General features: G+C 39.3%; 1 protein-coding gene across 3 annotated transcripts in view; it reads right to left on the reverse strand.

Annotated features, from left to right (window-relative positions):
• Nucleotides 1-12,309, reverse strand: part of Gab3 (GRB2 associated binding protein 3) — a 92,182-nt gene that overhangs the window by 20,380 nt on the left and 59,493 nt on the right. For 2 of the 3 annotated variants that reach the window (XM_041637088.1, XM_041637086.1), the window contains exons 3-4: nt 5,703-5,922; nt 4,723-5,204 (exon numbers count right to left, since the gene is read on the reverse strand). In XM_041637088.1, the coding sequence (XP_041493022.1) occupies nt 4,723-5,204; nt 5,703-5,922 (702 nt within the window). The remainder of the gene's footprint in view (nt 1-4,722; nt 5,205-5,702; nt 5,923-12,309) is intronic. The other variant, XM_041637087.1, reaches the window with a different exon arrangement.

The raw sequence follows: 12,309 nt of genomic DNA on the forward strand, positions 1-12,309 counted from the left end.
CTTCTATACGATTCCATTGGTCGACTTCTCTGTTTTTATGCCAGTACCACACTGTTTTCATTACTGTAGCTCTGTAATAGAGTTTGAAGTCAGGGATGGTAATGCCTCCAGAAGATCCTTTATTGTATAGGATTGTTTTGGCTATCCTGGGTTTTTTGTTTTTCCATATAAAGTTGATTATTGTCCTCTCCAGATCTTTGAAGAATTTTGATGGGATCTTGATGGGGATTGCATTGAATCTATAAATTGCCTTAGGTAGAATTGCCATTTTTACTATGTTGATCCTCCCAATCCAAGAGCAAGGTAGATCCATCCATTTTTTGGTATCCTCTTCAATTTCTTTCTTCAATGCCTTAAAGTTCTTGTCAAATAGACACATTAGAGTACTACGCAGCGGTAAAAAACAATGACTTCTCGAATTTTGCATGCAAATGAATGGAAATAGAAAACACTATCCTGAGTGAGGTATCCCAGACCCAAAAAGATGAACATGGGATGTACTCACTCATAATTGGTTTCTAGCCATAAATAAGGGTCACGGAGTCTACAACAGGTGAATCTAAAGAAGCTAAGTAAGAAGGGGAACCCAAGGAAAAACATATTGTTATCCTCTTGGCTAAGGGAAGTAGACAAAATTGCCGGGGAGAAAATTGGGATCTTGGGGTGGGGTGGGTTGGGGGTAAGGGGAGATGGGGAGAGAAAAGTTAGAAGGGAAGGAGGTCCGGCCTTGGGAAAGCAGGAGGATTGGGATAAAGGAAGGTTGGACAGGGGAGCACGGAACCACAATTGTTAGTTAAGGGAACCACTTTAGGGTTGGCAAGAGACCTGACCCTAGAGGGGCTCCCAGGTGCCCAAGCTGAGGTCCCCAGTTAGTTCCTTGGGCAGTTGAGAACAGGGAACCTGAAATGACCCTATCCTTGAGCAATACTGACGAATATCTTGCATATCATCATAGAACCTTCATCTGGTGATGGATGGAGATAGAGACAGAGACCCACACTGGAGCACTGGACTGAGATCCCAAAGTCCCAATGAGGAGCAGAAGGAGGGAGAACATGAGCAAAGAAGTCGGGACCACTAGGGATGCACCCACCCACTGAGACAGTGGAGCTGATCTATTGAGAGCTCACCAAGACCAGCTGGACTGTGACTGAAAAAGCATGGGATAAAACTGGACTCTCTGAACATGGCGAACTATGAGGGCTGATGAGACGCAAAGGACAATGGCACGGGGGTTTGATCCTACGTAATGTGATGGCTATGTGGGAGCCCAGCCAGTTTGGATGTTCACCTTCCTAGATATGGACGGATGTGGGAGGTCCTAGGTCTTACCACAGGGCAGAAAACCCTGACTGCTCTTTGGACTGGAGAGGGAGGGGGAAAGGAGTGGGGGGAGGGGGAGAAGGGTGGGAGGAGGGGGCGTAGGGGGGGAGGAGGGGGAGGGAAATGGGAGGCTGGGAGGAGGTGGAAACTTGTTTTTTTTTCTCCTTTTCTCAATAAAAAAATAACACTGTAAAGAGAAAGGGAAAGCAAGAACAAACTAGGAAAAGACATTTCAAAAGTAAACATCCCTGATAAAAGACTGCCATACAACACATACAAAGAACTTTTAAAATAAATAATAAAGAAAGAATCTTACTTAAAATGGGCATAACAGATATCTTACTATAGACTATGTACAAATGGCAAATAAGCTTATGAGAAGATACTCTACATCACATATTAAGGAAATAAAAATGAAATAATTAATAGAATGGCTAGAAGTCAGACTACTGAGACCACCCCATACTAGTGAAGATGTAGAGTGAAAGGAACTATAATTCCTAGCTGGTAAGAATGCAAAATGATATGATCACCTTGGAGGATAGTATGGTAGTTTTATGAAAACCTAAACCTATTTTCAACCATATGGCCCAGCAATTGAATTCCTTATTTATCCAGAGGAATTAAAAATTTATCAACATACAAAAACTGCAATAATGTTTACAATAGCTTTATTCATAAATTGATATAAGAGTTAAAATAAGAACTGGTGTTAATACTATCTGCAGATAATATATCAATATAAAAACTTTAAAAATCTACATACTAGAAAATCTGGATATGGTGTCAAAACACAAAATCAATTTGAATTTCATACAACATCAAAAGAGACAAATAAAATGAATTTGACAATAAATATAAAATAGTAAATACATAAGAATATATTTTAAGGAACTTAAAGCAACAAAAAAAGCAAGTTATTCAACTTTAAAACGATCAAGAGTCTAGAGAGATGGTTCAGTGGTTACAATCACTAGCTGCTTGCAGAGCACTAAGGTTCAGTTCCAAGAACCTACATAGTATCTCACAACTATCTATAACCCTAGTTTCAAAGGATCTTACACCTTCATCTAGCCTCTGTACGCATTGCACAAACATCGTGCATAGTCATACATGCAAACAAAATACCCATACATATAAAATAAAATTAAATAAACCTTCAAAAAAGATTAATAGATATTTTCAAGAAGGCAACAGATGGCCAACAAATATATGAAAAATGTTCAACATTGTTAACCATCAGGGAAGTTCAAAATTAGATTATCAACTCAGCCCAGCTATAATAACAACCATAAAAAAATCACAAGTGCTGGTAAGAATGTGGAAAAAGGAAAATACTTACCAGTTATAGGAATGTGAATTAGTGCAGAAATGATGGAAAATGTGAAGCTTTCTTCAAAAAATTAAAAATAGGCTTACTATATGATCCAGCAGTTCCAGGACCAGGATTATATGTCCAAAGGAAATGAAATCAGTTTGTCAAAGAGACAACAGCAGTCCCACAATTACTAATATATGTTAACAGCAAAATGTCCATCAACAGATAAAAGTAAAAATGTGTCATATGCATGCATGCATGCACACACATTTGCATACATACATAAGCTCACACACAGGATCATTTATGCACACAGTAATGTGTACATGTATACAGTGGAAGGTCTTCAGCCATAAAAATGGGCAATTTTTAAAATTTGAATGGATATATCAAATAAAAGCAACAGATAGAGAAAAACTGCTTCATGATCTTACATGTTAAATCTAAAGTGGTTAATTCATAAAATTTGGGCCTAGCCCTGTGGTTGCCAGGAACATGGCAGTACAAGGAAATGAGATGTTGATCAAAAGGTCTAAACTTTTAGCTATAACACAAGAAAGTTCTGAGGATCTAACGTAAAACATGGATAGTTATGGGTGTGCTAACTAATCTGTGATCATCCTTACAAATTGTATATGAATAAAAGGAGGTACAAGAATTTTCTGATTTCTATCAAGACAGAAAGAGTCAATGATTAAGAAAGTGTGATGTTGGTACAAGCTGAATTGCAGAAGACAGGAAGCAGAACCAAACTGAGACCCTTATACACATGGGTTTCATTTATGATAGAGGGAACAGAACAGCCTGTTTAATACAGGGAGCCCCATCATGGGCTAGACATCCAGATGAACAAAAATGGGCCTTTCCCAATTCTGTCCCCATACAAACACCATTTCCAGGTGGATGGCAAAGGAACAGGATGTCAATTTCCATTTTCCCTCTGCTTTGTCCAACCTAATTTGTTTCTACTCTTTACTGTTGTTTCATGGTCAAAACCCCTATTTTTCATCTATTTTACTCTGTTTTTCTTTATCCAAAAGAACACAACCTGGCTGTTTCATGTTTGTCTCAAGACTGAATTCATTGTCACACTCCACAATTCTACTAGCTTTATTCACTCCACTTTCTAATTTTGGGGGTGGTGTTTCAAGACAGTCTTTCTCCATGTAACAGCTCTGGATGTCTTGGAACTCACTCTGTAGACCAGGCTGGCTTTGAACTCAGAGATCTGCCTACTTCTGCTTCCCAATTGCTGGATTAAAGTCATGCACCACTACTGTCCAGTTTTAGTTTCTAAATTTTTCTTACCAACTTCTATTTGTCCCCACTTTTTGTTACTATTCCATGCATTTAGAACCTTTGTGCAAACAGCACACATATTTCACTGGAGTTATCTGATATGTGATGGTTAGTTACATCATTAAAGGACTTTGAGTGTTTCCAGAGTGTCATATTTCTTAATCAGAATGAGAGATTTGAAAACCAATTCACCTTCTTTACACTTTGACTAACTCCTTTGATATATATTCTTAGTAAATAATAGTGTGGGATTGTATTTGGGAGGAGGGAGCAAGAGAAAACGAGTTTGTTTTTTTTAAATCTGTCTAAGACCCATAGATATAAGAGAAAGGAATAAGTGAATTGGGATGCTGAATGAGACTAACAAAATTGATAAGTAATACAAGGAGCTATGATCTACAATTTTTAAGATCATTATGCAGGTGAGAAACAGAGAAGAGAATGGAATCAAACTGAAGCAAAACCACATACATGACCTTCTGTACTACATGTCTTCAAGTGACTCCAAACAAAAATCAGCAGCTCAGTCACAAATGAACAGATTACAAACTGGGCAAGGACTCACATTGGACAGGGGCTCTGGCCTTTTAAATATCTTTACCAACCTAAGACTCTTCCCTGTTGCCAGGCTCAAAATAGGGGTGGAGGTACCAAGGAACAGGAGAGTTCTATGTGTTCTCACTGTATACTCTGCTTCATTAGGAGACTGCCATGTGGACATAAGGTATGAGTATAGTCCTTGCCTATAATTATGTACCTGAATACTAATACCCAACTCTTACCTTTCCATGACCCGACATGGTCTAAACCAGAGAGAGAGATTCTTCTTGGTACCATAGTGTACCCTGGCTTCTTGCTACTGCGGTACCCAGTCAACAGGAGCTGATCTTCCTGGCGCCGTTCAGAGAGATAACTTGGCTTAGGAGGGCGAGGAGGTGGAGTATTGGACATAATGCTTAGTTCTTTTGCCCCACTGGGTAAGGAAACTTGCTTTTTTTCTACATGAATTATGGGATTTAAAGAAGATTCCAGAAATGGTGAAGAAGGCATGTGGTTCCTGGATGGAACATTGATTTCTCTATTCCAAATAAGAGCAGGCTGGGGCCTTGTGGAAGGCACATCCTGAGATCCATTCCCTTGGTGCAGGGGTTGGATCAAAGTATTAGAGGTAAATGGCTGCAGACCCTCAAGAAAAACATCATCAAAAGAAGTCTGTTCCAGTGAACGATCTGAATTTGACCAGCTATCGCATCTGGTGGGAAGACTGAAGAAAGAAAAGCATATAAATTTGATTGATATATGGACATCCACACACAAAATCCACATATACCTCATTCTAAGTTGCCATATGCCACCCTTTTTCTACTTGTAGAGACTTATTCTTTTTATAATACACATTTATGCCAACTCCTTAGTGCAGAAAAAAAGTGTGCTGGGTTTTTTCATCCTATATAGCATCAGATGAGTAGTAAATGCAAGGTGAGAAATGAAAGCCACAATGCAGAAACCCATGACTCATTTTATTTAGAATACTACTTCATCTTTAATAGTGATATTGATAATGATCTGCCCTCATCCTTTGCAGTAGTAAAAAAGAGATGAGAGTATACCCATCTACTAGAAAACATTCTTGTTAAACTGACTTATTTGTCTATGTTCTTTCAGTACATCTCAGATACAGACTCTGCAAAAGTCAGTATGAGCTCTATGAACAGAGTAGAACATTCTAGAAGGCCCAACTGAGTCCCCAAAGTAAGCATACCTGGTATGGTGTAGTCTTCCAGTCTCACAGTTGGACAGGATCAGATAATCAGGAAGGAAGAGAAACTCTGACTCACTTCTGTTTTCCTCAGTGGATACTGTATTAGTGTTTGGGTCATCTTTTGGCAAGGCAGAGTTGGCAACATGGGCGGTATGAAGTGAACTGGCAGGGGATGGCTGGAGGGAGGAGGGCATGGGAGAGAGACTCTCCACAGAATCTGCTGGAAAAATCATTTCCCAGGTTAGTGTTTTAAGAATGGCTATAACACTCAGTTTCTCAAATAGTATCCAAAAACCAAATAGAAGATGCAAATCACAGCTGGTGTTTGTACTGGTGGAGGCAACCATTTCCTCAAGCTATAAACAATGTCTGGGAAAGAGGACCAGTGTTCCAAGAGTGAAGTGTTGAATCAATTAAGAGAAAATAAAACAAAACAAAAAAAAAAACTCAAACAAGCATTCTTGGCTTGAAAACCTTCAGTTCAATAGTCTACATACATCTTAACAGTCCTCAGCAGCAGAGTTGAATCACTCAATAAATATACATATATATGTGCATACGCATTTAATGTATTTATGCATAACAAGTCTATATGTATATACTAATATACATATATGCATTTAGGCATATAAATATTATGGTTTGGATATGTCTCTCCCCTCCAAAAGGCTCATATGTTGGAACTCTGATACTGAGTATTGAATCCAATCACTGAAAAGTGACTGGATCATGTATATTTCCATTTAAGAATGGATCAATCTACTGAGAAATTGATAATTTGATAGCATTATTTGGAGATTGTGGAAGCTTTTGATGGTAGGGCCTCCTTTAAGGAAACAGGTCACTAGAGAGGCATATGGGGTGCTGTATTCCATCTTACCCCCACTTCCTTCCTGTCTATAACAAGGCAAGCAGCCTCTGCTAAACTCTTCTACCGCTATAATATTCTGTTTTATCTCAGGCCCAAAGCAATGGAGCCAGTAGACTATGGTTTGAAACTTCTGAACTGGTGAGTAAAATAGGAAAATTTCTACTTTCAATTTGTGTCATGTATTTGCCACAGCAACAAAAATCTGACTAACACAGAAAATTGACACTAGGGGAGGGGTGTTATCATAATTGTTCCTGAATATGTGGTTCAGACGCCTCTGGAACTGATTTATGGGAAGATTTTTGGGAATTTCGAGACCTGAGGTAAAGAAGATCTGGAATTCTGTAAGCAGAACTTCATGATGACTCTAGTGAGAACTTAGAAAATAAGAATCTTGTAAGAGTCCAGACAGAAAAGACTATACTCATGAGATATCACAAGAGAATGAAGATTCTTCTGGGGATAGAATTAGAGTTCATGTTACATAGTGGAAAAGAACATTACTGCATTGTCATGCCCTGAGACTTTGTGGAAGGCAGAACACAAAGGGCAACATAACGTTCACTCTATTCTACAAGGGTTGCAGGCTGATTTTAGTCAGGTTTACAATAAGAATCAGGGAACAAAAGCAAAATGCAAGAACTGAGTTTTTTGTTGTTTCATTTTATTTTTAATTTTAGTTTTATTTTAGTATATAGGTGTTTTGTCTATCTGTATGTCTGTGCACTATGTATGTGTGCAGTGCTTGAGAAGGCCAGAAGAGAGTATCAACTCCCCTTCCAGATCTGTAGTTACAAATTATTGTTAGCTGCTATGTGGGTGCTTGAAATCAACCCAAGTTTTCTGTAAGAGCAGCTAGTGCTCTTGAGTGTTGAACCATCTCTCTAACTTCAGCATTCAAAGACTTAAAAATGCTTCAATTTGGCCTGAAAAATGCATATAAAGTTGTAATTAAAGAAATCATGATTTTAAAAAAGATTAGCATCATTTAAAAGAAGTTAGATGTAGGGTGTGTAGGTCAGTGATGGAGCACATGCCTACCAAAACCAAGGCCCTATTCCCAATCTCAAAATTTGTAGCAATGACAACAAAAATGTTAAGTACTTTGCATAAGAAAAATAGGAAAGATGCCTTAATGATACCTCAGGAATCACTGTGATCCAACTATTACAGGTCTAAAAATGTAAAGGTGCAAACTCATTTGAAAGACTTTCCCTTGAGAAGAGAGTGCTACCCAAGTTCAATTGCCTGGTTATCTGGATATTGCTGCAGCCATGTTTCAAGTAGAACTACCTACCATTATGAACTGATGGCAGACACTAGCATCATTCATAAGAATGTAGGAGTCTTAGGGTCTTGGAGATATTGATCTAGATTTCAAAGAAAAGCCGGAGAAACCAGACAATGTGTATTAGGGTCAGAATCTTTGGGAGGAGCCCATGAAAGGACAATGTATAAGGCTATGAGAATGAAGCTGAAGATAAAAGGGAGAACCCAAGAAACTGGAAATTATGAAGTCAAGAACATGAAACATCTACAGAATGGCATTGTGGGGGCTGGAGAGATGGCTCAGCAGTTAAGAGCACTGACTGCTCTTCCAGAGGACCCAGGTTCAATTCCCAGCACCCACATGGCATCTTACAACCCTCTGTACCTCCACTTCCAGGGAACCTGACACTCTCATTCACACAGACTATATGCAGGAAAATACTAATGCACACAAAAATAAGTTAAAATCAAAAAGAAAGGCACTGGGAGCAACCTAGGGAGGAAACCACATGGGCTGTAGCTGACAAGGCTAGAGTGCCATGGCTCTCCAAACCCTGAGGAACTCACATCACCATACCCTATGCTCCAACTGATGGACATGGAGCTATAGGATTTAATACTTGACTTTCTGGGTTTTGACTTTGCTTGGGTCCCATCCCTCCTTTCTTATGCCCCCATCCTGTCTCTTTTGGAGTGGTAATGTTTACACTGCCAATAGATGTTGGGAGTATGTAAATTTTTTATGGGGATTCACAGAGAAGAGATTGCCTCCCGTCTCCATATAAGACTTTGTACTTGGATTGATTTTTGAGCAATGCTAAATCTGTTGACAATTTGAGAAAAGAATTTGAGTTATTTTGGTTGTACACAGGATAGTCAAAGGATGTCATGTATGATCGTGTTACTGTCTTTATTTGAAGTTTAAATATGGTTTGAGGAGATTTAATAGGGTATCAAATAGAAAGGACTTGTAATGATTAATTTTATCGACTTTACTGGACTGAAAAATGACTAAAAGGTTATTCAGGCACAGTTCTGAGTATAAGCATTTTTACATTTTCACAAATGGTTAAGGGGAGAAATATGTGTACATCATCCAGCAAACTAGAGTCCTGGATGGAACAAAAAGAGAAGAAAGAAGCCCACAAGTATAGGCATTCATTCCCCTTGTTTCTGGCTGTGAGGTGAGCAACTGTGATGAGCATATTTTCTTGTGGCTATCATCTTCTGTCTCACAACAGGCCCACAGCAATAGGCCTACAAAGGATCCAAGCAATCATGGACTGAAAACACCAGCTAAAATAAATCTGCCCCCTTTTGTTTTTGTCACTGCATCAAAAAGTCCAACATATTCTATATACATAAATACATGTTCTAGTTATCAATGACAGGTTCTAGTGATCTGTTTTCTTCAGGTATCCTATATTGTAAAGTAGAGATGACAACAGCACATCTGGCACAGAGTCATAGGGAAGATACAATGTTGCCTAGACTGTGGCTAATAAAGATAGAAGCAAATGCTATACAGTTGGTTCTTCTTATTGTACTTTCCCTTTCTATTGTTTTATTTACCTGAAATCAATCTTAGTCTGAAACCATGAATGGAAAATTTCAGAAATAAGGAAGTAGTATGTTTTCTTTAAAAAAAATGTGTATGTATATGTGTGTACATGTTCATGCAAGCGCGTGTGTATGTGCATGCGTGTGTGTGTGTGTGTGTGTGTGTGTGTGTGTGTGTGCAGTGAATATTAAGGCTAGAAGAAGAGATCTTTGGGTCTCTTGGATCCGGAGTTACAGGAAGTTATGAGATGCCAGAGCAGTGTACACTTTTCACTACGAGCCATCTCTTCAGTCCCAGAAGTCATAAATTTGAAATTCTGAGGCATTATGATAAATTTTTGTGCATACACTACGTTCTGTCTGGGATTTTAATCTTGTCTCTGTCCAGTATATGCAACAGTCTACACTATTGTACCCATCCTGCATTAGCAGCTCTCTCTGTTATCTAGTTGTCATGGCACCATGGTGATTGTTTTAAGTAGCTTTTTTTTCTTAATAGTAACTTTTTTCTTAATAATAACCTTAATGTGTAAGAGTAATGATCCCAGTAATAGAACTGTGTTAAATAAATGTCATAAAGAGCTTCTGTTAGTACAAACAAGTGACATATTTTCACTTAATATGAAAAAATCTTCTATTAAGTTTGCAAGATTGACATAGCAATGAACCTTCTATTCATAAAATTGTGAAGAAAAATAGGTATTTATTTTGCTGTCCCACTTCAAAATGAAAAAGTTTCTGGTGACAGTCATAATGTATGATAAACACTTATGTAAGATAGAAAGGCATTAAATGTGTGTGTATATACTTAGAGAATATGATATACCATCGAAAATAGAGACTCGCACTTTCTGAGGCTTCAGGCATCTAGTAGAGATTTTGAAATCCAACACCTGTGAATAAAGGGGGCTGCTGCATATGGAAAGTTGCAAGAAAGCCTTTATATCATGGATTTCAGGTGAAAAGAACTTGACCTTTACATTTTTCTAAAAACAGAGGGAATAAAAGGAGTTGTGGGGAAGTTTCTTGGTTTCTTCCAACTCCATAACAGGGCAGGGTTGTCTAGGTTCTTCCTGGTTCTTTATTCCTGTTCCTTTCGGAGTCACTGAGAAATATCCTACTATATATGTTTTGGGACAACTGCTGGATGAAAAAAGGAGGAGACACATTCGAGTGTGCGTGAAAAAAATAGATGTAAAAGTTTGGGTAAGCCACCCCCCTTGCCCATGCCACCTGTGATGGGTGAGGGAGCTGGCCCTCTCCCTTACCAATTGCAGCACTCAGGGAAAGTGGTCTCTGATCCTTGCCTGGGACAGCACAATAGAGCTGACCCTACAGACAAGGGGGTGTGGACAAACTGGCTAGAAAGTGAGTATGGGAGATCTGGCCCCACTCCTCATCTGCCACATAGTGGCACCCCACCACACTGCCTGTGGCAGGTGAGAGAGCTGTCCCCGAGGACAGAAGAGCTAGAGAGCTGTCCCTGCCCCACACCAGCTGCAGCACTTGGGAGAGTGGCAACACTGTAATGTTGGCTCTGAAGGTGTAGGTGTGGAAGAGCCTACCCTGAGGGCCTAAAAGCAGAACTGGCCTGGCCCCTTACTCATCACTGCAAAGGGTGAACTAGCCCAGACAAAGCTGTAGAGCTCATGCTGGTGGTGAAGGGGAAGGGGAAGCTGGCAGACTGACCAACTTTGCAATTACCCAGGCCCAGAACCAGGATTATGAGTTGGCCCACCCCAACATCCACCCCATCTATGATCTTCTGGACCACATGAAGGGGCTGGTCCTGCAGACCCAAAGCTTCAGGATCTCCACAACACAGGGCAGCAACAGGATTTCCAAGAAGAGTCTCAGTGAGGGCCCAATATCAAAGTGTAGCAGAAACCAGAAGTCTCGAACCAGACCAATGACTCTTTGCAATGAACACTTACAAGCAAAGATATATAGATAAAAGTGTTTACTGCATAACTCACTGTGTCACACTACAGCTTCCATGACAAGATGTTTTCTTTTTTCTCTTAAATTCTATTTTAATTTATTGGGGAGGGGGCAGTTGCAAGAGCAGAGGGCAGAAACAAAGGGATGGGAAATGAATGGGATCAAGAAGCTTAATGTGAAAAACAGAAGAATAAATAAAAAAGAAAGTTAAAACAGTTTGGCTGAAGGTAGAAAATAGGATAGTGGAGAGCCAGCAGCAAGTACCATTGGAAGAGTTGGTCAGGGAGGCTCTGCTAGATTTGTTTGATGTCAGGCTCTAGGCATGATGGATATACTGTGACTTTGCAAGCTCTATCTGTTGTACCAAAGATAAAGTACTGCTGTCACTTCATTTCCTTTTATTTGAGTGCTTTCAAAATTCAGTAATGTTACTAAATAGTATCACTTAACAAGCTTTGCTGACTCATGAAAGGAATACACACATGCATGTTTGCTTAGAAATGCAACCCTGACTCCTCATTGCCACCTGGTGTTATAATGTGGATATTTCCAAGGTAGATAGTAAAAAGAGTTAAGAGTTATTGAAATGTTGAAGTATGTGCCAAGATTAGGGATACATTTTTTTTTCTACTAAACAAAGAGGCTAAAAGAAGTCAGATTCAAAATTCCCTAGTCCAACTGTCAGAATTTGGTGAGATAATACTAGGGCACTGTGATGGCTAATCTTGGTTGTCAACTTAACTACATCTGGAATCAACTAAAGCCCAAGTGGCTAGGTGATGTAGGTGGGTCTTCTTTCTATGTGTTGCTTTCATTGGTTAATTAATAAAGAAACTGCTTGGCCTGACATGTCAGAACGTAGGTGGGTGGAGTAGACAGAACAGAATGCTGGGAAGAAGGGAAGTGAGTCAGATGCATGATTCTTCAACCAGAGATGGATGTAGGCTAGAATTGTTCCCGGTAAGC

Source organism: Microtus oregoni, unplaced genomic scaffold (genome assembly GCF_018167655.1).
Source record: "Microtus oregoni isolate MIOR12 unplaced genomic scaffold, Mior012 000050F_ref0000143, whole genome shotgun sequence".
Lineage (NCBI taxonomy): Eukaryota > Metazoa > Chordata > Mammalia > Rodentia > Cricetidae > Microtus > Microtus oregoni.